The following is a 19,884-nucleotide window of genomic DNA, read 5'->3' as shown; positions in this document are numbered from 1 at the left end:
GGAGAGTCAGAAGATGCTGCGCGCTCAGACGCATCCTGGTCCTGATGCTGCTGCTGATGCTGGGGCTGGTCGTCGGGGATGCCTCCTCGTCCAAAGGTGAGTTGGGAAGAGTTGTGGTGTGCGCATGTGTTGGAGATCTAAATGGCCGATGGTGCGTGTGTGCGTGGGCTCCAGGAACCGGGATGCTGCCTGTGACGAACACACACCCGGTGTGTTCCAGGGTTGTCTCCTCGTCTCTCAGATTCCAGACTGTGATTTGCAATCAAACATGGCTGCCGAGCGTCCATAAATATCCACTTCAGGATGTGGATTGAATTGTGGGGAAAGTTTAACCCATGTCGTCACAAACGTGTAAACTCACTTATTTTGTAAACGTTATGTCTATATCCTTAAATGTGTGCAAGTGTCAACACAGTCAAACATTATCGAAGATAAATGTAACCAAATGTTGGTAAGTTCTTTGTTGTTTATAACCCAGTGAGTTTATGGATGCTCACATTGTTATAGGTGTTTCCATCTGAGTTATAGGTGATTGATTGATGAAGCTTCAGGAAACTATGTGCTAGTTTCTGAAGCTGGTCAGGCTGGTTGTTACTAAGATCGTCTTTCTGTACGCAGAATTATTTTATTATTATTATTATTATTATTATCTTCAGGATTGTATTCCCTCAGGTCAGTCCAGCATTTAAGCGTATTTCACTGTAGTCATAACTAAAGAACAACTTTAACTTCCTTGTTAGTCTGCTATGCTTATATGTTGACCTTTGAACTGTTTCTATCGTCAATATCTTTCATTTTTGGCTCCTTCTGTTTAATCATTACTGTTGAAGCATAGATGAGCTGATTTGATTTGAAGTGTGTTTGAAGGTTTGGTTTTGTGATGATGTAATATAATAACCAGAAACCTAGAAGAAAGTCTGTTAACAAAGTGTTTTTAAAAGCAATTATCCAGTAGAGTTAGAGTCTTTGTGCATGTATTATTAAACAGCAGTAAACTGTCAAATAAGTTGAGCATGTAAAGGATGTAGGATATATTTCTCCGTTGGCTGTGGAGGAGTAGGAGTCTTTTAAAAACCCATCCATCAGTTAGTGTGTAATCTTATTTTTGGAGTTTCAAAACAAAATCTTTTTTTTTTCAAAGCTGGCATTGGCGTCTGTATTATTGATAAAAAACATCAAAACGGTTGTGCTGCTTTCAGTTTTTCCTGTCTGTCTGTGTGTATGCATAACCAACTTGGACAAAGAATTTCAAATAGGGAGGTAGCCAGGCTTGTGCAGTTTGGGGCATTTTTCTCTGAAGATATTCTGGTCACAAAAGTCAAGAGAACTAGTTTAAAATAAATGATTGATGACTTCAACCAGATACTGTCTTCCTCCTTTCAGCGTAGAACGACCACAGGGTGAGAGGTCACCAAGAGGGGGGCTGGGGCGACATTTTCCGAGAATGCAGAGGGAAGTGAGAGATGATTTTGTGGAGTCACACCAACAGTATTCTCAGTTGCTGTGGAGATGGTTTTGCTGCGGGTTGATGCTGTGTGTCAGCGGCAGAAGATTTGTGCTGGTGGGAAAAATGTGGCCGAGAAAGATCAGTGGGTGGTTTGTGATGCACGTTGAATAGAGGATAAAGTGTGAACCTTCGACATGTGCGTTAGGACAGTTACTGTTACTCAGTTTATCAATAGCTCCTCTGTCAGCTCTTTCACTCCCATCCCCTGCTGCACCCCAGTTTTCTCCCGACACCTCTGTCAGGCAATTCCACTGGTGGAAAATGATTGAATGAAAAAAATAGACACTGCTATTCATCCTTAATCATGCACTTAAAATCTAGATTCAAATCAATAATGTGTTATTATTTTCTTCTTTTCATATGCTTGACTCCACACAATAAGACATTCAAGATAAAGTCCAAGTTGAGTGAAAGAGCCATGATTGTACAGATTTGTGTCTTATAATTGAAGCAGCTTATCGTCTACACTTCATCTATGATGCCTGGGTGTGATTGCTTTTCTTTTGAATTCATCTGAGAAATGTAAATCACTCATGTGGAGGGCTTCAGATTTTTGTTCCCCAATGGAGACACTTGGAAGAGAACATGGCTTTGATTTAAGGGTTTATCTTGAGTAAAGAGAACATTCTGGCTTGGTCCTTTCAAGGTTTCTGCCTCCAAAAGATAGATAGATATAGAGCAATATAAATAATAAACCATGAATACTTGCATTAAAATCTGTAGAGGTAAACAGTAAGTAAAGCAAATAGTTCTCACTTAACTCACTTGGAAAAAAATAAATAAATCAAAAAGGCCCATTTTATAAATGGCTAGAAAGAAAAGCACTTACTTTCTCTGATTTATTTTAACTCATTTTTCCCATTTGCAGGAAACTAAAGTAATAACTACTTCTTTGTTGATTATGACCACATTATCGTTTTATTCCGCATATTTTTAACAATTAAAAAAAACCCGCAGGATTATAAGCTTGTTTTTATAAAACAAAAAAAAAAAAAGACTACTTGAACTCTTGTAACATTCACTGCAAATAATTATATTTATTTATTTTATTTATATTTAATATTTATTTATATCAAGACTCACTTTAAAAAACATGCAAAAAAAGTGGTGTAATGATTTATATTTATATGTCAGTAAATCACACAAACATAAATGCAGAGTAAACAAAATTGCTAACATTATGTCATATCTGCCTTTTCCTTCTAGTTGTTTTTTTGTCATCATTGATCCTCCCGAAGTTTGTAAAACTTTATATCGTGTTTATCACAGATCAAGTGATCAAAGTTTGAGGATCGTGACAGAAAACTCTCATCATCATTTAATAAATCCAGCGCCACACAGTATCTGTCAATACTAATGTGATTGTTGAATGTTTCTTCTATAAAAAAAATTGTGTTTAAAATCGTGATCATCAACCAGAGTCCTCCAGACCTCCTCTGGTCCCTCACAAGCAGACGTACCATGCCTTTTGTAAGTCAGGACCATAAAAATCGGATCAGTTTATCCCTAAATAAACAGACTTGTTACAATTGCACAAGGTAATAAACTTTTGTGTACACACACAAACACTAAGCAGAGAAGCAGAATGAGTGCACGAATGCTCCTTCCCATGTGCAAAACAAATAGACTCAAGGACTCATTCATTCCTCGGGCTATTAAATTGCACAATTCTGAGTTCGGGGGCAGGAGTGGAGTGATAGTATCTGGATGTTCTGTTCTATGTTAGTCTTTGTATCCTTTGTCTTTGTTATTTTTCTTTGATCTATGTTCTTTATCTTAGGTTAAGGTTAATTTAGTTACTTTAATTACATTTGTAAGCAAACATACTATATTCACTGCATATACTTTAAAAAGTCCTGGAAAAACGTGATAAAAACATTTGTATTTATTTGTCAATAATAAATCATACATACTTCAATGCAGAGTAAAGAAAAGTGTAAACACTGGTCACAGTCATTCTTCTTTTTTCTTCCAGCACATTCTTCCACAGTTGCTCTTGTTACTCTGTCATATTTAAGTGAAGACTCAGCAATCATACAGAGGTTTCGAGAGAGAGTTTGGTTGTGATGTCTGATAATCTGCTTCTATGAAGTTGAGACACTTGTGGCATTTGACTAATTAAATAAGATCACAACTTTTGCGATATGAAAGTTGCATTTTAAAAAACACGATTATATAGCAGCATATATTTTACCTTGCCTCTTCACATCCCTTGATTTCTGACTGATTTTGTTCATTTCTTTTTTTTTTTAATTATGTGACATTCTTGTTATCCTGAATCGAGCTTATTGCTTAATATCCATTCAAACTTACTATCATTGCCTTTCAAGAGCAACTCTCAGCCTCAAGCTTGTATTTAATCGAGGCTACAATTGTTGATGTCTGCTGAATTGCTTTAATGTTGCTCAAGGGTAGATGCAGCAAACACACAAACAAGTGATGCTTGCATTTTGAGTTTTTACTGTTTGCGGAATTAAGTTGAAAAATAGACTCATCAAGTGAAAAAAAAACAAAACAAATTCCTGTAAGGCACAATTAAGAAAATGTGTATACTTTAGGTGTGGTAAATCCTAAGTCTACTAAAGCTGAAAATGTTTTCACCATTTTCAAGGATTGTGTGTGGTTGGTGTGAACATTCGGTCCTCTATTTATTTGTTAGACAATCCCACTAAAGTCCATCCTCTTGGTTCGGCACACTGAAATTATTTCTGAGATGATTTTCACACTCAGTAGATTGTAATTACTAACTTGACACAGTTATTGTTTCAGTAGTTCAGATATCAGCATATATCATCTCAAGTAAAGACAATAGAAACAATGTATGTATAAATTTGCAACAGCATGAAAGCACACTGAATGGACATTTGTAGATGTATGTTTTTGTGTCACAAAGAACAAGCAGGGTTACATTTTGAAAGCATGTAAGGTAAGGTAAGGTAAAACTTCATTGATCCCTCAGGAGGTCTCCTTCGGGAAATTGTTCGGGAAATTGTGATTCGGGAAATTGAAATTTGTATTTGGAGTAAAGATTCTTGTTAAAGTAGTTGTATATATAGCCTATTCACATCCCATATATCTGTTATCCATTATCCACTATAGTCTCAACAAGATGCAGGATTTTTTAATTGTGATTTACACGACTAAATATAATTTTGAAATTACACAATACTCCAAAGTAAGACAGTTCCTGTTGCCTTTATGTATGTCAATCTTGGCAACACCTTTATCACGAGCTTAGTCACAGGGAGAAAAAACAGCCCATTTATCAATTCGTTGTTGGTGCCAAGTTTACCATCTCGAGATGTGAAGAAAAGATATTACCTAGAAAACCCACACAATTGCTTATATAATTGATATGTTGTTATGTACACTGTTCTGAGGACTGTGCCAAATGCATTTTTGGCAAACAGTTTATGTGCTTATTGCGTAGAATACATACAGTGTAGACATGTCTAAAAACTATTTTTACTACTAATTTGAATCTCCCACTGGGAGCATGAGTAAGATGTTTCACACAGACAGAAATGCACATATCCAGTACATTAGGCACATTCACACACAGTATCCGTGAACTCAGTGACAATCATCTGACATTGAGTCAATGCCAAACCAAGGTAAATCAGAATGAGCTGGCAGTCCTGTTGGTCTGGCATACTAATATTGCACTCGTGAGACAACATACTAATTAAAATTAAGATTTAATTCCCTACAAGGATGCCTTGATAGTATAGTAAGTAAGTAAGTAATATTTGTAGAGTGCTTTTCTAGACCAGGGTCACAAATATATTTAATTAGGTATTGTTTTGATTGTTTAAGCGCTTTGTACAAATTACTGCAATAATAATAATTATAGAAATAATATTCTGTAATTATTATTATTGATAATAGTATTAATATTAGCAATAAAGCATTTTGGTTGTGTTGTGTTTCACAAACACTTCCGAAAAGTTTTTTAGTTGTTCTAATAGCTTTCTTCTTCATTGAGCATTGCTATTTTTTTTTTGAAAAGTGGAGGATATATATTTCCATGATGCAGCTTAATCAGTGAGCATTTGGTCGCCAAGAAGGCTGTTAAGGATGGGTCAGCTCGATTACTTTGTGAACAATCTTCTAGAGCTAAGAGCGAAACCTGGCCAACATCTGTTAACATGCAGTAGACAAAACTAAGCAGTTTGTAAATTCTGCGGCGCACAGATTGTCGGAAAAACCTGCCGCTTCTACCAACAAGTCAAGAAGAAACAAGAAACAGGTGTTAAATCCCTCAGACATTTTAGAACCTCAACCTCTACCTCAATTTTGTTTGTTAGAATTACTTTGGTAGGTAAGTGTATTGCAGGAAAACTCTCTTTGGTCTTGATAATGTCTTTTTTTTCGGTTGTTGTTTTCGGAGTGGCTGGGCTCTTCTGTAGACATTGTTGGAGATCACAGCCAACCGTTAGATGCTTGGAGTTGATCAGCTGATTTTCCGCATTGAGAGGTCAGTCGAGGTGGCTTGTGGATCTTATTAGGATGACGACTGGCCTTGATTAGGGGGCTCAGTCACGTGACCAGTCGTTAATACCCGGTTTCACAACTTTCTGAGGCGATATCTAAAGATATCCTGGACCAATATCCACAATTTATACATCAAAACAAAGGGAATTTTGTTTTCAAAGTGCATCTGGGACGGCTTGCAGTTAGATAATAAGGACGCTGAGAATATTCCACAAAGCGTGTGGGGAGTGCCCGATCTCCGCTAGCGTCGGGTGCAGGCACGAATTTCGGCTCAGCTCGGGTTTCGCATCGCCCCATATTCGGGCATGGGCAGGGTTTCCCTGCCCATATAAGGGGTTGTTCGGGTATACTCGGCTAGAAGAGTATTTCGGCCGCTGGAAAGCTATTTCTTGGATTGCTAATCCAAGAAATAGATATGTTAAAATATACATTATAAGGAATAAGTTGATGAAGGTGGTTTGTGCGAGATTACAGCCAAGGGTTTACTAGATTATTTGCATAAGTGCGTCCTCTGGTTCACTCACTACTTCTTCCACACCTCCGCTCACTTCGCACTTCCGCTCGAATGACGAAACATCACTTCGTCCGCACTTCTTGTGTGCACGCCGCATCATTTGCTAGCCCTAACCCTTTCTCAAGTACCCTGTAGAAAAGGAAAAAACATGATTAGGAATGTTTAACAAGTCAAATTGTAAATAGCTTGGTAGAGTTGGTTAAACAGTCAACATGTCAAATTCATAGTTGTTGTGCCATTTATTGAGTTACTTACTTAAAATATCAAGATATTCACTTAACAGGAAACCTTTGCATGGGGAAATGTGAGAAAAAAGTGTTTGTTATTTAGCCAGAAAACAGTGAAAATCTATCCTTGCATACATTATGCAAATTAATTAAGATTGATGCCCACCAAGTTTGAACCTAATATGCCCAACCAATTTTCAGATATATTAATCCAAGTGACACAACACATTTCTTGTAATTCTTTCCCTTAAAAACAATGGGAGAGATTGTTAAGGTTTTTGTTTCTTCGTGACCCAAATCCCTGATTTCAAAGAAGTTAAATTCTTGTAACTCCTCAACCATACATGATAGACAGAGGAAATAAAAAAACATTTTAATTGGCCCTATCATATGATATAATATTCATCATCCTAGGACAAAGTACATTTTTTGACCTGAACCCCCTACCTTGATAAAGTGTTGCCTTGGTTGTTGGTTGGTGTGGCCTGGACTACAGCACTCCTGTAGACGAACACAGGCATACATTAACTGAAAATGCCTTATATGTTGTTCATTATTCAATTTCTTCAATTCTTTCCATTATGCAATTCAGGGATTTGCGTGCTTTGTTAAATACAACATTGTTTAGATATATGGCAGATGATGAGCTCTTCTGTCTGTCTTTGACTCAGATAAACAAAAAAAGCTTCCTCTTGTTGAGCCAGCAAATAATAAGGAGAGTTAAGATTATTTTGATATATATTGATTAGTTTGATGAGAGTAAATGAGTAAGAGTATTTCAAATATTTATACTAAGTGATTGTATGTCGTAAATACCGTTAATACAAACAATAATGGTAGTCCAAAGATCAGAATGGATCTAAAATAAAAAATAAAAAAGCCCTAACACATTTATCACTAGTAAATCCTTCTCTTTAGCAAGATGGCGCCGACAGGACGGCGACTTTAACAGCAGCTCCGAGTGTTTTTTGGGTTTATTACTTTTTTCCGAGGTTTGCCTCTGTCTTTTCAAACTTTTCTTTTCATCATACTGTCTCTTTAAGACTCGCGGACAGTTTTCTATAAAAATTGGAAACTTTCAGTGAAAAAGGAAAGTTTTTCATCGCCTTTTCTGGTGCGCAACGGGCGTCCTGCGCGCGTAATGGCCATCGTCTACAGTCGGGATCAGCTGCTGGCGCTACGTTTCTCCGCGGTGCGGCCGGAGGAGCGACCCATCATCCCCCGGGATATAATGAAGAGGAGACGGGGACGCCGCGCCGGAGTTAAACGCCGGGAGCTGAGGAGAGCTTATCGACCGGCGCTGCCGTCCGTCGTCATGGGCAACGTGAGATCTCTGCCAAACAAGATGGACGAACTCGCGGCGGCGACCAGGTTCGACCCGGAATATCGACGGTGCAGCATGCTGATGCTCACGGAGACGTGGCTGAACCAGAACCACACGGACGCGATTGCTGCGCTGGATGGATTCTGCTTATTACGCGCGGACCGGACGGAGATGAGCGGGAAGAGAAAGGGCGGAGGACTGGCAGTGTTCGTCAACGAGAAGTGGTGCCTTCCCAGGCACGTCACTTTAAAGGATCAACACTGCTGTCCTGACATTGAACTTTTGGCGCTGAGTCTGAGACCCTACTACTTGCCACGGGAGTTTTCACATGTTGTCGCGGTGCTTGTGTACATTCCACCGTCGGCGAGCGCGGAGGCAGCATGTGACGTCATCACTGGAGTAGTGAACGGGTTACAGACTCAGAGCCCTCAGGCCCTCTTAATTATCTCCGGCGATTTTAATCACGCATCTCTTTCCTCCTGTCTGCCCAAATTCACGCAGTACGTCACTTGTGCCACCAGAGACAATAACACACTGGACCTTTTCTATGCGAACACTAAAGACGCTTATTTATCATCCCCCCTTCCTCCTTTGGGACGAGCTGACCACTGTCTGGTCCATCTCCTACCTGTTTACAAGCCACTTGTGAGCAGGCAACCAGCAGTGACTCGCTCAGTCAAGAAGTGGTCTGAAGAAGCTGAGGAAGCTCTGCAGGTCTGCTTTGAGACCACGGACTGGAGCATCTTCAGTGAGTCCCACAAGGAGGATATTGACGGACTAACTTCATGTGTCACGGACTACATAAACTTCTGTGTGGAGAGCATTGTGCCAACCAGAACTGTACGATGCTTCTCCAACAACAAACCCTGGATTAATCCTGATATAAAGGCTCTCCTAAAGGAGAAGAAGAGAGTCTTTAGGTCAGGAAACAAAGAGGATCTGATGGCAGTCCAGAGGGAGCTGAGAAGAAAGATCAGGGAGGGAAAGGGGAGGTACAGGAGGAGGATGGAAGAGAGTCTGGCCAACAACAACACCAGAGATGTCTGGAGAGGTTTGAAATCCATATCCGGACATCAGACCAGGCTCTCTGTAGCAGCGGGGGATAAAAATTGGGCCGACAACTTAAACAGTTATTTTTCAAGGTTTGAGGTGTCGGCTCCCCCCCCTGCTCAACCATTCACACCTCTACACTTACCTTCTCCTCTCCCCCGAGCTTGTATTGTCTCAGCCCCCCCGCTGACTCCACAGGGGACAATGCCCCCCCACCCCAGCCTGTCCCTCACACCTCTCCAGGTGAGAAATCAGCTTAGGAGAACCAAGACAACAAAGGCCCCTGGACCAGACGGCATCGGTGGCAAAGTACTCAGGACGTGCTCTGACCAGTTAAGTGAAATTGTTGGACTTCTGTTCAACATGAGCTTGACCCTGGGAAGAGTTCCACTACTGTGGAAGACGTCCTGTGTGGTACCGGTGCCGAAGACTCAGCACCCTAAGGATCCCAGCTGCTACAGACCTGTGGCCTTGACATCCCACCTTATGAAGGCTCTGGAGCGGCTGGTCCTTAGTTACCTGAGTCCTCTGGTGCACTCCTCCATGGATCCGTTGCAGTTTGCCTACCAACCTGACATCGGCGTGGAGGACGCCATCATCTTCCTTCTCCACCGAGCACTTTCTCACCTGGAGTCGCCTGGAAGCACTGTGAGGATCCTTTTCCTGGATCTAAGCAGTGCTTTCAATACCATCAGGTCAAACATCCTGAGGGACAAGCTGGAGCTGTCTGGAGCGGACACTCACCTCACGGACTGGATTGTGGACTACCTCACCAACCGTCCACAGTTCGTGAGGACCCGGGATGGTGTTTCGAGGACTGTACTGTGCAGTGTAGGGGTCCCCCAGGGAACAGTGTTAGCACCGTTCCTCTTTTCACTGTACACTGCAGACTTCCAACACCTGTCTCCCACCAGTCACCTGCAGAAGTTCTCGGACGACTCCGCCATCGTCGGCCTCATTAGGGACGGGGATGACGGGCCGTACCGGGGACTTGTCCAGGACTTTGTTGACTGGTGCCTGGAAAACCACCTTCAGATCAACTCCAGCAAAACTAAGGAGTTGATTGTGGATTTCCGGCGGTGTCCCTCCATCTCCCCCTCACCACTGAACATCCAGGGACAGGACATTGAGATTGTCACGACTTACAAGTTCCTGGGTGTTCACCTCAACAACCGCCTGGACTGGGTGGATAACACTGCTGCTCTTTATAAAAAGGGGCGGAGTAGAATCTACCTGCTCCGGAGGTTGAGGTCGTTTGGTGTCCGGGGGCCACTCCTGAAGTCATTCTATGACTCAGTAGTGGCCTCTGCCATCTTCAACGGTGTGGTCTGCTGGGGGAGCAGCATGACAGCAAAGGATAGGGCTAAACTGGACAGCCTTATTAAGAAGGCCGGTTACGTCCTAGGGCGCCCCCTGGATCCTGTGGAGGAAGTGACTGGAGGGAGGATGCGGACCGGCGCTGCCGTCCGTCGTCATGGGCAACGTGAGATCTCTGCCAAACAAGATGGACGAACTCGCGGCGGCGACCAGGTTCGACCCGGAATATCGACGGTGCAGCATGCTGATGCTCACGGAGACGTGGCTGAACCAGAACCACACGGACGCGATTGCTGCGCTGGATGGATTCTGCTTATTACGCGCGGACCGGACGGAGATGAGCGGGAAGAGAAAGGGCGGAGGACTGGCAGTGTTCGTCAACGAGAAGTGGTGCCTTCCCAGGCACGTCACTTTAAAGGATCAACACTGCTGTCCTGACATTGAACTTTTGGCGCTGAGTCTGAGACCCTTCTACTTGCCACGGGAGTTTTCACATGTTGTCGCGGTGCTTGTGTACATTCCACCGTCGGCGAGCGCGGAGGCAGCATGTGACGTCATCACTGGAGTAGTGAACGGGTTACAGACTCAGAGCCCTCAGGCCCTCTTTATTATCTCCGGTGATTTTAATCACGCATCTCTTTCCTCCTGTCTGCCCAAATTCACGCAGTACGTCACTTGTGCCACCAGAGACAATAACACACTGGACCTTTTCTATGCGAACACTAAAGACGCTTATTTATCATCCCCCCTTCCTCCTTTGGGACGAGCTGACCACTGTCTGGTCCATCTCCTACCTGTTTACAAGCCACTTGTGAGCAGGCAACCAGCAGTGACTCGCTCAGTCAAGAAGTGGTCTGAAGAAGCTGAGGAAGCTCTGCAGGTCTGCTTTGAGACCACGGACTGGAGCATCTTCAGTGAGTCCCACAAGGAGGATATTGACAAACTAACTTCATGTGTCACGGACTACATAAACTTCTGTGTGGAGAGCATTGTGCCAACCAGAACTGTACGATGCTTCTCCAACAACAAACCCTGGATTAATCCTGATATAAAGGCTCTCCTAAAGGAGAAGAAGAGAGTCTTTAGGTCAGGAAACAAAGAGGATCTGATGGCAGTCCAGAGGGAGCTGAGAAGAAAGATCAGGGAGGGAAAGGGGAGGTACAGGAGGAGGATGGAAGAGAGTCTGGCCAACAACAACACCAGAGATGTCTGGAGAGGTTTGAAATCCATATCCGGACATCAGACCAGGCTCTCTGTAGCAGCGGGGGATAAAAATTGGGCCGACAACTTAAACAGTTATTTTTCAAGGTTTGAGGTGTCGGCTCCCCCCCCTGCTCAACCATTCACACCTCTACACTTACCTTCTCCTCTCCCCCGAGCTTGTATTGTCTCAGCCCCCCCGCTGACTCCACAGGGGACAATGCCCCCCCACCCCAGCCTGTCCCTCACACCTCTCCAGGTGAGAAATCAGCTTAGGAGAACCAAGACAACAAAGGCCCCTGGACCAGACGGCATCGGTGGCAAAGTACTCAGGACGTGCTCTGACCAGTTAAGTGAAATTGTTGGACTTCTGTTCAACATGAGCTTGACCCTGGGAAGAGTTCCACTACTGTGGAAGACGTCCTGTGTGGTACCGGTGCCGAAGACTCAGCACCCTAAGGATCCCAGCTGCTACAGACCTGTGGCCTTGACATCCCACCTTATGAAGGCTCTGGAGCGGCTGGTCCTTAGTTACCTGAGTCCTCTGGTGCACTCCTCCATGGATCCGTTGCAGTTTGCCTACCAACCTGACATCGGCGTGGAGGACGCCATCATCTTCCTTCTCCACCGAGCACTTTCTCACCTGGAGTCGCCTGGAAGCACTGTGAGGATCCTTTTCCTGGATCTAAGCAGTGCTTTCAATACCATCAGGTCAAACATCCTGAGGGACAAGCTGGAGCTGTCTGGAGCGGACACTCACCTCACGGACTGGATTGTGGACTACCTCACCAACCGTCCACAGTTCGTGAGGACCCGGGATGGTGTTTCGAGGACTGTACTGTGCAGTGTAGGGGTCCCCCAGGGAACAGTGTTAGCACCGTTCCTCTTTTCACTGTACACTGCAGACTTCCAACACCTGTCTCCCACCAGTCACCTGCAGAAGTTCTCGGACGACTCCGCCATCGTCGGCCTCATTAGGGACGGGGATGACGGGCCGTACCGGGGACTTGTCCAGGACTTTGTTGACTGGTGCCTGGAAAACCACCTTCAGATCAACTCCAGCAAAACTAAGGAGTTGATTGTGGATTTCCGGCGGTGTCCCTCCATCTCCCCCTCACCACTGAACATCCAGGGACAGGACATTGAGATTGTCACGACTTACAAGTTCCTGGGTGTTCACCTCAACAACCGCCTGGACTGGGTGGATAACACTGCTGCTCTTTATAAAAAGGGGCGGAGTAGAATCTACCTGCTCCGGAGGTTGAGGTCGTTTGGTGTCCGGGGGCCACTCCTGAAGTCATTCTATGACTCAGTAGTGGCCTCTGCCATCTTCAACGGTGTGGTCTGCTGGGGGAGCAGCATGACAGCAAAGGATAGGGCTAAACTGGACAGCCTTATTAAGAAGGCCGGTTACGTCCTAGGGCGCCCCCTGGATCCTGTGGAGGAAGTGACTGGAGGGAGGATGCGGAGCAAGCTGGGCTCCATGAGGAGGAACTTGTCTCACCCTCTCCAGCACACACTGAGGGCATTGAGGAGCTCCATCAGTGATAGGATGCTGTGTGAGGGAGAGGTACCGCAGGTCTTTCCTCCCTGCTGCCATCAGACTCCACAACAAGAACACACCAAGATAACTATTTAACTGCACCTCTTGTTATTTATGTAAATATGATTGTGTATATATTATATAGCGCAGAGTTATCTTTTATTCTATTTCTCGTTTTTATTTCTGTGTGTTTTTATTTCTCTTGCTGCTGTTAAACCGAATTTCCCCTCGCGGGACTAATAAAGGTTTTCTGATTCTGATTCTGATTCTGATTCAACTGTTTTAAGTCTCAATATCAGCCTTTTTCTGGCACAAGTTATTAGGGATATTATATAAGCTTTTATTGAAAGTCTGGAGGTCAATTTAGGGGTTGGCACTGGTGCCTTTCCGGGTTAAACACCAGAATTTACACTAGCAAGAAAATATTAAATAAATAACTAACAGAATCCAACATGAGACAAGATTGAAATGCATTCAATAAGCAGATGATAAATCCAATAAGCCAAATGTTATTCTTCTGTTTTATGTAGTAGTCAGTAGGAGCTGAACATTCTGTGATTTCCTAACAATAACAGAGAAGTAGTTTTTATTTTCGACAACTTTCAAATGACATTTTAAATGTCACACTTCTTGTTCACACTTTAAGTCAAGGTAGTTCCTTAAGCTTAAGTGAGCTACAAAATAAGTTGCAAGCAGCTCCATGATTTAGTCTAGGGCTGAACAATTATATAAAATACCTAATTGCGATTATTTACCTCAACATTGCGACGTTTTTTTCAGCATCCTATTTTCATGGGTTTCTTCTCTAAAAAAATAAACAATGATTAGTGTGTATTTTTTGTGATTGTTAAGATAAAGTGATAAAGCCATTGATCAAATAAATGCAAAGTACTTAAATTAAAGTTGTAAACAAACATAATATAAATGTAAAGATATAGTTAGGATGTAAATAGTGTTCAAAACACCAACCTGTTTGTGCGAAATGAACTCAGCTACACTGCATGTTGTCAGGTTGCGGTCATATAGAGTTTTCAAAGAGTTCGGTTGTGATGGCTGTTACTCTGCTTATTTCATTTTAGAACATCCATAGTCAATTGATAGGGAAAAGTCTAATCAACATTAAATTAAATCCCAACCTTTGCGATCAGAAAATGAGGTTTAAAAAAATCCAGATTATATTTCAAATGAAATGATTTGTTTAGCCCTACTTCAGTCTCATAAAAAAGGAATATATTGTTTTATTTATAATGTTAATTTAGAAATAAAATAACTTTTTGCTCTTCACAGGTCACTGCTAACTCACAACTGGATAATAACTTTGACACAACACAGAAAATGGCTTTAACTGCACTCCATCTATGTGACAAGATCGACCTTCCTCTGACTTAATTCTCTTTAACTGAGACGTTTGTCCATGACATTGATTGTACAGCAATGTTGCTTCATCCTCCCCTGTATTTACCTAATTGAAATGTGCGCAGGTAGACTTTTTAAAGTTTGAGAGGCTTTAATGAACATCAAGAACTTTTAAGAATGCCAGTGTGTTTGTGTTAGTTACCAAAATGATAAACCTCTCCCTTTCCACAGGGGTTTTTCCCAATGCTTTTAAACATGCCATTGTGGAGCCTTTACTCAAAAAGCCAGGCTTAGACCCGCCTGACCTCAGCAATTTCAGGCCTATTACTAAGCTCCCTTTCTTGTTGAAGATATTGGAGAAGGTGGTGTCTGAGCGGTCATCGTTGTTCCTGGATCAGAGTGAAAGCCATGAGAGGTTTCAGTCTGGCTTCCGTAAACATCACTTTACGGAGACAGCCTTACTGAGAGTGTCCAGTGACATCATGATGTCAGCTGATTCGGGTCAATACACTGTTCTGGTTCTCTTGGATCTGTCCTCAGCCTTTGACACAGTTGATCACCAGATCCTGCTGAGAAGACTGAGGGATGAAGTGGTACTGTCTGGGTGCAGTTTCTGTGTATCTGCCAATCAAATAAGGTCTGAATCAGCGGATCTGTTGTGTGGAGTCCCTCAAGGTTCTGTTTTAGGTCCTTTATTATTTTTGCTGTACTTGTACATTTTTCTAAAATAATTTCCTGATGTTTCAATTGTTTTCTAGAAATCAAACAGTGGCTCAGTGAAATCACTTTGCAACTAAATATGGACAAAACTGAAACCCTCATTATTGTGCCTGATGAAAAGGTTCCAGGGTTGAGTCGGTACTTGGCTGACTTGGCCAATCTGTCAAACTGAGCCTGAGAAATCTGGGTGTTGTATTTGACAAAGACATTTCTCTAGTTCAACACTGCAGAAAACTGACAGAAACTGTTTCCTTCAACTGAGGACAGTTGCTTAACTTAGGAAAAGGATGTCACAACATGATCTGGAGCTTATAATCCATGCATTTATGTCTTCTCGTTTAGACTATTGTAACAGTTTATTTTCGTGTCCAAACAGGAAGGAGCTGTCTTGCCTGTAGTTAATACAAATCTCTGCAGCTAGAATTCTGACCCGCTCCGGTAGAATAAATTTCTTGTTATTACTTTCAGAGCTATTCATGGTCGGGCTCCTCCTTATATCAGTGATCTGATCCAGCCTTACACCCCAGCTCGGGCTCTTAGGTCTGTGAATCAGAAACTGCTGATTGTTCTGTGCACACGGTTTAGGAGAGAAATCCTTCCAGGCTGTTGCTCCTAAGCTTTGGAACGATCTTCCTCTCTCTTTGCACTTGATGGATCTACTGACCCCTTCAAGAAACATTTTAAGACATTTTTATTTGTGCAGGCTATTTCCTGACTTTCTGAGACTATTCTGTGTTTGTCTTATGAGTCTTGGCCTTTTATAGTATATATTTTAATTGTGTATTGTTTTTGTTTGTTAAAGCGCTTTGTGACCCTGGTCTAGAAAGTCTCTTTAGAAATAAACATTACTCACTTAATCTTTTCAGGTTTGAATTTTATTTATATGGCACATCTCAATTATTGAACAGTGTTGCAGGTCTGTTTTTTATTCAGTGTGGAGAGATTGTTTTTTTAATGGAAGAATGGTGTATAAATGAGGACATGAGATGGAAAATACTCAGGCTGAATTCTGCCCAGATCTGGTCTGATCAAATATTGTCCAATATGGAAGATCTCTGCACATGAAGCCAAATAGGAAGCTACATATTCTACCACATAATCATCTTTAAGTGTTTAAGTGCATATTGAAACGCAAACTGAGCCTTAAGACAGAAAATAAATTTGCAGAACATTCACGTACTAAATGTTGATCTCTTGTGACAAACCATCTGGCTAAGGGGCTCTAAATGTATTAAGATTTAATTATATTTTATGTGTTTTGTTAGTTGTACACTAGGGCTAAATGATTTTAGAAAATAACGCTTTTTTTTATTTTCCTCGATATTGCAATACATTTTTAAAGTCGTAATTTCATGTATTTCTACTTTAATACAATTAATAATTCATACAATAAAATTAACAATATAACATGTTTTTGCGGTCATACAGAGTTTTTTAAAAAGTGCTGTTGAGATGGCTTGTGCTATGTATCCATCTTAGTTGAGGCACTGGTAGCATTTTAGCCATACAGTTGTGATACAGCTACTCTTTGTCAGATTCTGTCGAGTCTGACCCGAGGATGAGCAACAGGATAAAGTGTAGTGTTTACGTCTCTCTCTGCTTGTTTTTCTAGGCTCCACCTGTAAGCCACGTGACTATGTGACAGGCCAAAAGTGAATTTAAACTAAAATTAATTGAAATCTCTACCTTTGCCATTTGAAAATCACTTATTTAAAAATTACCAATATATTGCAAATGCAATTAATTTTTCGGCCCTAGTGTAAACATTTTTATTTATCTGTCGGTAATAGAAACCACAAAACTTAAGTGCAGAATAGAAGAATAGTGCAAACACTGCTCATTGCTGCCCTCTCTCCTCTAACAAGTGCCCCACCATCCTTTTGCACAGTTGCTTTTGACACTGTCATCTTTAATAGATGTCGTATAATACAAAATAATAGACTGTATTTCAAACAATTTGAATTGTGTCACTGTACAAGGTAATAGACTTTAGGATTGTTCAGAGCTTTTAAAAGAGTTTGACTGTGATCCCTGACCGCTGGGCTGAAGTTGTTGTACTGCTCCTCTTTGCCGCTAAACCTCCTGCAGTGTCACGTTCTGACAAGCATGACGCCCTTGTGCAACAGGCGAAAGCAGTTTTTTTATTTCTACTTTCTTTCTGCGTAGTTCTTCTCGACTAAGGTAAGTCACGTGACCAAGAGACAAGCTGAAAGTCAGATTTTATTATATGTTTAAGTACATTTTATTAAAAATACAATTAATAATTAAGTACACAATTCTGTGTGCCCTGTTGCTGTTATGTGGTAATCTTCAAACAACTCACAAGGACATTATGTTCAGAGAAATAACATTAAAAGAAGTCAGATATCTCCTTTGTATTCAAGTGGCTGAACTTGAAAAAACTTTGGTGGCCTACATAGAGTCGACTAATGCAGGGGGAAAGGGGACTGGAAAGGGGAGCCGTGGAGCGCAGAATATGTGTGAACACAAAGCGAGAGGGAGAAGAGACAGTGATAAGGAGAGATCAGAACATTGATGCAAGGAACAGAGACAAAGACTAGGCACTGACAAGCAGTGAGAAAGAAATGTATTTCTCAGCACATGCGGTTAATCAAAAAATGACGTTTCCATCTTGAGCTAGTCTGCTAGTCCTGGCATCTAAAAAATATTAAATACCACTGAGGTTTTAAAGGACTACATGGATCACATGAATAGATTGACAGATTCAGAAATAAAGGACATATACTGTGCCGATGTGTTTCACTGTCATCATTTTTTACTTTAATTTCAGGCACAATTCTGCTTCCTAATTATTGTTAATACCGTTTGAAAACTGTTTGTGCATAGACACTTGCAGCCGCAAAGCACAGTTCCGATTCTTTGTTTGAGCCCGACCACTCGGCCCTCACCCTTCATTTGCGTGTGCCCACGAGGTGGTGCCCAATTCCACCCTTGTGAAGTGGGAGTGTTTAAACGAAGCGCCAGGTATCCCTTCCACATGAGTGAGGTCGGAGGCAGACTATAAACCGAGTGCTGTGCAGGAGTTTGGAAAACAATGACAAGCCAGACAAGCCTTTCAGTACACAAATGTGAGTATTCTCGCTTTATAACCAGTGTGTCTTCATAAAATTCATGTGAAAGGGTTGTTTTTGCTGACATTCCATGTCGATAAAATATAAACACACAGTGAAGATGCTACCGTTAGCTAGTGACTGTCTGTAAACTTGTGAGTATGCATTATATTGGACGATAAAACATTTTTAAGAGTAACGGTGAAGATGATATTGTTTGTATATTTTTGTATATTTAATTATATATTAAATTAAATAAATATATAAAATTATATAAAATTAAAAATATATATAAATATATATATATATATATACATATTTGTATATTCGCATCCACGTTTCATCAGTTCCTAATTTCTCAGATGATGGGTGACAATTATTTTAAATGTAATTTCCTTTAAAAAAAATTGTTTTCATTTCTGCCACTGCCGGAATTAATGTTAATACAGGAATTAGCATTCAAATGAATGTATCTCCTTGAAAGTTTATAGTTTAAAGAAAACGTAAAAGAGAAAGTCATTTAGACTTCAAACTAAAAAGAGGGGGTTGGGCTTTGTGCTCATGCAACTGTCTTAACTGTGGCTACAAATACTACTGCAGTAGACCTAAAATCAGTCCTGTAGCTACAAATATAATGCCGAAACATATCATATTACTATTATTGTTATTATTGTTTCTAGCTCTGATTCGCAATCAAAGGACGGGAATACTCTGACGTCACCATACGACTATGGAGAAGGCCCTGGCTTCATCAACTCACAATCTCACTGGTTAAAGCTTCAGTCTATTTGACACCTATGTTATGCTTCAGGGCCCCGCAGAACTGACTGTGAAGGCCTCTCTAGGCAAACTAGCAACAAATGGTGGCTGAACTCTGATTGGATAAATGCTCTTATATGAATATTCATGTTTGGAAGCAGGGCAACCAGGGGGAAGCTATGAAAGAAGGTAGACAGACCATTATTTAGATTAGATTATTAAGTAGAAATATTGTTAAACATGCTACTGCTGGCTCATCAGTTTTTGAGGTATAAAACAATAGAGGTGGACAAAAAGTATAAAACATAAAAACAAATTAACTAATATTATGAGGATAAGTAAGAAATAATATTACAGTAAAGTATTAGAGAAAACTAAAAACAATATTAAAGGTATCTGGATTGTTTTGAATGACATTGTGAGAAATGGATCAAGAACAATATATTACACCAAGTACTACATTGAAAATAACCATAAGTAATATGGAGGATGTGGTGAATGGTTTTACAAATTATTTTTGTGTAAATGTAAATGTAATGTAATCCTGTAAATGTGGGACCAGGTGTAGCAGCAAAAATCAAGAAGCCAGAGACAACAGATACTACAATTTTTCTAGATGCACTTGATGTGCAAGAAATAACGGACATTGTTAAAAAAAATGTAAAAACAAAACTGGATTATTTGTGTACCCAAAAAAGCATTTGATGCCATTTATCACAATATTTTATTAAATAAGTGCTGCTGTTTGTGTGGCAAAATTGATTGTAATAGGAAGCTCGCCTTTTATAAAATCACACATGTT

General features: G+C 41.2%; 1 protein-coding gene across 1 annotated transcript in view; it reads left to right on the top strand.

Annotated features, from left to right (window-relative positions):
• The first annotated feature begins 16 nt into the window (after positions 1-16).
• Positions 17-19,884, top strand: part of LOC148078931 (CUB and sushi domain-containing protein 1-like) — a 462,769-nt gene continuing 442,901 nt past the window's right edge. Inside the window, exon 1 of the mRNA XM_087792967.1 lies at positions 17-96. Within this exon, the coding sequence (XP_087649093.1) occupies positions 45-96 (52 nt within the window). The 5' untranslated portion in view covers positions 17-44. The remainder of the gene's footprint in view (positions 97-19,884) is intronic.

This window comes from Callionymus lyra, chromosome 6 (genome assembly GCF_982586985.1).
Source record: "Callionymus lyra chromosome 6, fCalLyr1.hap1.1, whole genome shotgun sequence".
Taxonomy (NCBI): Eukaryota; Metazoa; Chordata; class Actinopteri; order Syngnathiformes; family Callionymidae; genus Callionymus; species Callionymus lyra.
The sequence above is the reverse complement of the archived record's forward strand: the minus strand, read 5'-3'. Positions and strand labels throughout refer to the sequence as shown.